At 45.0% G+C, this 4,454-nt stretch overlaps 1 protein-coding gene across 1 annotated transcript in view; it reads right to left on the reverse strand.

Annotated features, from left to right (window-relative positions):
* Positions 1 to 263: 263 nt before the first annotated feature.
* Positions 264 to 4,454, reverse strand: part of b4galt2 (UDP-Gal:betaGlcNAc beta 1,4- galactosyltransferase, polypeptide 2) — a 176,412-nt gene continuing 172,221 nt past the window's right edge. Inside the window, exon 7 of the mRNA XM_083782225.1 lies at positions 264 to 553. Coding sequence (XP_083638351.1) covers positions 403 to 553 — 151 coding nt within the window. The 3' untranslated portion in view covers positions 264 to 402. The remainder of the gene's footprint in view (positions 554 to 4,454) is intronic.

The following is a 4,454-nucleotide window of genomic DNA, read 5'->3' on the forward strand; positions in this document are numbered from 1 at the left end:
CGTTGAGCCACTGAAGTGTCTCAAGCCCCAGTCACACATAGACGCACGTGCGGGAAATAGCAAATATAGCACGAGCTATATTTCCCAGCCGTGCACCGGCGCTGTGTGATGGGGGAAAAAAATTAGGCATCAGTTAGAAAGAGCGGGAGCGATAGAGAAAGAGAGAGAGCCTGCTATGTGCTTCTTAAGTCAGTCCTTATCCTGCCCTCCATCCACCTCGTCTGTGTCCACTATCTGTGTCTCTCTCCCTCTCTCTCTCTCTCTCTCTCTCTCCCCCTCCATCTGTTCACTCTCGTATATGCTTTCAGTCCAGGTGTGTGTTGTGCCACTGTCACCCCCCCCCCCCACCATCCCCGTCTTCCTTCAAGCAGTCTATCTCTCTCTCTCTCTCTCTCTCTCTCTCTAGCCCTTGAAGGGCCTGGACGGGGCCTTGCCGATCTCCACAGAGATGTTGGTGAAAAGGGGATGCCTCTTCACCTGCACCACCCGGTAGGTCAGCGTGCTGATGCCGTCCCTCTTCATCGTGTTCTTCGTGTTCTGGATCTTGTTAAACCTGGATGTGGGCGAGAGAGAGAGAGGGAGAGGGAGGGAGAGAGAGAGAGAGAGAGAGGGGGGGGGGGGGGGAGAAGGGTGGAGTCTTGTATCATTCATTCATTTCATTCACCTTGTTTGTTTGCTAGCCTAAATGATAACCACATCACATGTGAACCCTGGCATCACTATTTTGGGCAAAGTGTTTGATCTGTGTACTGTAGCAGTTGGGCAGTTGGGCAGTGTAGGAGAAACGCATCCATACAAAACAAGAACGATAATATAATAAAGGGACCCACAAAGTCTAAACTCATAACATGTGAATGGTTCAAAGGGACATATACAGTACATGACATCGTCTCTGTCGGGAGGAAACCTCATAATATGAGGTCCAAAAATCAAAAGTCAAAAAAGTCAAAAAAGTGCCACACTTTGGCTGCATTTCGAGCTTGTGGATCTGCCTGGACTTTTGATGCTTTTGTGTGACGCTGTAGTATATGATTATGATCACGGGCGTGCCGTTAACTTAAAAAAGGGAAAGTTTTAGTAAAAAATATGAGAGTAAAAAAAAAAAAATTGAGATTGGAGGTTTCTGCCCGACAGCTGTAGGTGTGGTGTTCCTTTGCTGTGTGCTTCAACACCAACAGGTGGTGCTGTTGCCTTACACACTAACTCTGCTGCTGAAAGCCTATCACTTGCGAGATTGTCTGTCAGCAGCAGTGCTATTCCATCCTGGCCTTGTAATTAGTCTAAAATACCTGCTCCCAGAGGCTGTCATCCCACTTTCCAAAAACCTTTTGGAAAACTAATTCATGGTGAAGGTGAATCCGGCTGTTTCAAAGTTCTGCATGCATGTATAACGAGGCACATCAATAACACAAATGAACACTGCGACTGACAACGACAATTCATTTAAAATAGATTCAGTGAACACTGAACAGAGAGATAGGAAAGGCAGAAGAGAGGGAGAGAGAGAGAGAGAGAGAGAGAGAGAGAGGGGGGGGGGGGGGGGGATGACATGCAGATTCAGACGTATACCAAATGTTCCGTTACTCGCTTATCCATTGGGGCGCCCCCTGAATTCCCTCTATAGCCACTACCTGATAGGTCCGACACCTTATCCAAAGCCCAACCCTAAACCTAACCTCCCAGGAAGCCACAGGTTAGATTTAACCTGCCAACGGTTAGTTGTAACCTGTCACGCATGTCGGGGGCCACGGGTGAGTTTTAACCTGTCACAGGTTAGTTTTTAACCTGCCACGGGTTAGTTTTAACCTGCCATGTGTTAGTTTTAACCTGCCATGCAAGTCGGGAGCCACGGGTGAGTTTTAACCCGCAGCACGGGTTAGTTGTAACCGGCAGCGCATGTCGGGAGCGATGGTGTTCCTGTCGGACTACCAACGGATGCACCCTTATCAAAAATAGCAGATCTACAATCTTGTATATATTTTTGATTCATAGACCGGAGTTTCAAAGGTGTCTGAAATTGGTCTCCTCCTTTTTACGGGGCTCTGAAATACGTAGTCTATATGAGGTTTGTGAGCTTGTACAGTACATCATATTTTCAACATCATGTTCAGAGATTGATTTTAGCCAAATGTTTGCCGATTACAACTATATACACATGCCCAGAGTAGAGATGCTAGGGTTCATGTAGTCTCGCCCGGACGATCAGAGATCTCTGCGCAACCGGATATACAGTGGAGGAAATAAGTATTTGATCCCCTGCTTTTTTTTGTACATTTGCCCTAATACAAAGAAATGAGCGGTCTATCATTTTTATGGTACTTTTATGTTAACAGATAGAGACAGAATATCAACAAAAAAGTCCAGAAAAAAACATTATATAAAAGTTATAAATTAAACTCCATTTGATCAGGTGAAATAAGTATTTGATCCCCAAGCACATCATGACTTAATACTTGGTGGAGAAACCCTTGTTGGCAAGCACAGAAGTCAGACGTTTCTTGTAGTTGGTCACCAGGTTTGCACACACCTCAGGAGAAATTTTGGTCCACTCCTTTTTACAGATCCTCTCCAAATCCTGAAGGTTTCGAGGCTGTCGCTTGGCAACTCGAAGCTTCAGCTCCCTCCACAGATTTTCTATGGGATTAAGGTCTGGAGACTGGCTAGGCTACTCCATGACCTTAATGTGCTTCTTCTTGAGCCACTCCTTTGTTGCCTTGGCCGTATGTTTTGGGTCGTTGTCATGCTGGAAGACCCATCCACGACCCATCTTCAGTGCTCTGGTTGAGGGAAGGAGGTTCTTGTCCAAAATCTTACCGTACATGACCCCGTCCATCAACCCCACAACGTGGTGAAGTTGTCCTGTACCCTTAGCAGAGAAACACCCCCAAAGCATAATATTCCCACCTCCATGCTTGACGGTGGGGATGAAAACCATTGGAAACACATTGCGCCGTAATGGATTGAAATCCTGAAGTGACCGCAAGGTCCCCGTGCTCAAGAAGACACATGTACAGGCCCGTCTGAAGTTTGCCAATGAACACCTAAATGATTCTGAGAAGGCTTGGGAGAAGGTGATGTGGTCAGATGAGACCAAAATTGAACTCTTTGGCATCAACTCGACTTGTCATGTTTGGGGGGGAGAGGAATGCTGAATACAAACCCCAGAACACCATCCCTACCGTCAAGCATGGAGGTGGGAATATTATGCTTTGGGGGTGTTTCTCTGCTAAGGCTACAGGACAACTTCACCGCGTTGTGGGGTTGATGGACGGGGTCATGTACGGTAAGATTTTGGACAAGAACCTCCTTCCCTCAACCAGAGCACTGAAGATGGGTCGTGGATGGGTCTTCCAGCATGACAACGACCCAAAACATACAGCCAAGGCAACAAAGGAGTGGCTCAAGAAGAAGCACATTAAGGTCATGGAGTAGCCTAGCCAGTCTCCAGACCTTAATCCCATAGAAAATCTGTGGAGGGAGCTGAAGCTTCGAGTTGCCAAGTGACAGCCTCGAAACCTTCAGGATTTGGAGAGGATCTGTAAAAAGGAGTGGACCAAAATTTCTCCTGAGGTGTGTGCAAACCTGGTGACCAACTACAAGAAACGTCTGACTTCTGTGCTTGCCAACAAGGGTTTCTCCACCAAGTATTAAGTCATGATGTGCTTGGGGATCAAATACTTATTTCACCTGATCAAATGGAGTTTAATTTATAACCTTTATATAATGTTTTTTTCTGGACTTTTTTGTTGATATTATGTCTCTATCTGTTAACATAAAAGTACCATAAAAATTATAGACTGCTCATTTATTTGTATTAGGGCAAATTTACAAAATTTACAAAAAAAAGCAGGGGATCAAATACTTATTTCCTCCACGTATGTCTGGGGAAATTAATTGAATGGCCTTTGGCCGTGAAGAAAACCAGCACTAACAAACCCACTGCTCTGAACACCAGTCCTTAATATCCTCCCAATGTCAAGGATGCCCTAAAGTCTTTGCATTGGCTCTGCCAATTCTTTTTAAATAACGCTATTTATAACGTTATTTTAAGAAAAATCTCTCGACCTGCTTTCCACCACCCAGCTGTAGCCTATTCACTCAATTTAGATGTCACCAGACCTATGAGTAGGAGGAGGAGATCTCTGGTCTCGGATCGCCTGGAAACCTCCTACAATATGTCCAAAACTATTATCGTCTGGGATTCAAATAAAAATTATAGCAAAAGTAAGATGTACAAGCTCAAAGCGCATCGCTTCGAGCTTGCGGATCTGCTACTTTTGATGCTTTTGTGTGAGGCTGTAATATGATCAAATAGGGGCGTTAATTTACAAAGAAAAACACAAAAAGTTAGAATATGGAGATATGAGGCAGCAACGATATGGCTGCTCGTAGTAAGAAAAACCTTTTGACAATTACCCTCATTGAGATTCTACAAGAGCTTGTTGAACCAGTGT

The sequence above is a fragment of the Protomyctophum parallelum genome (genome assembly GCF_964188405.1).
Source record: "Protomyctophum parallelum genome assembly, chromosome: 14".
NCBI classification, from domain to species: Eukaryota; Metazoa; Chordata; class Actinopteri; order Myctophiformes; family Myctophidae; genus Protomyctophum; species Protomyctophum parallelum.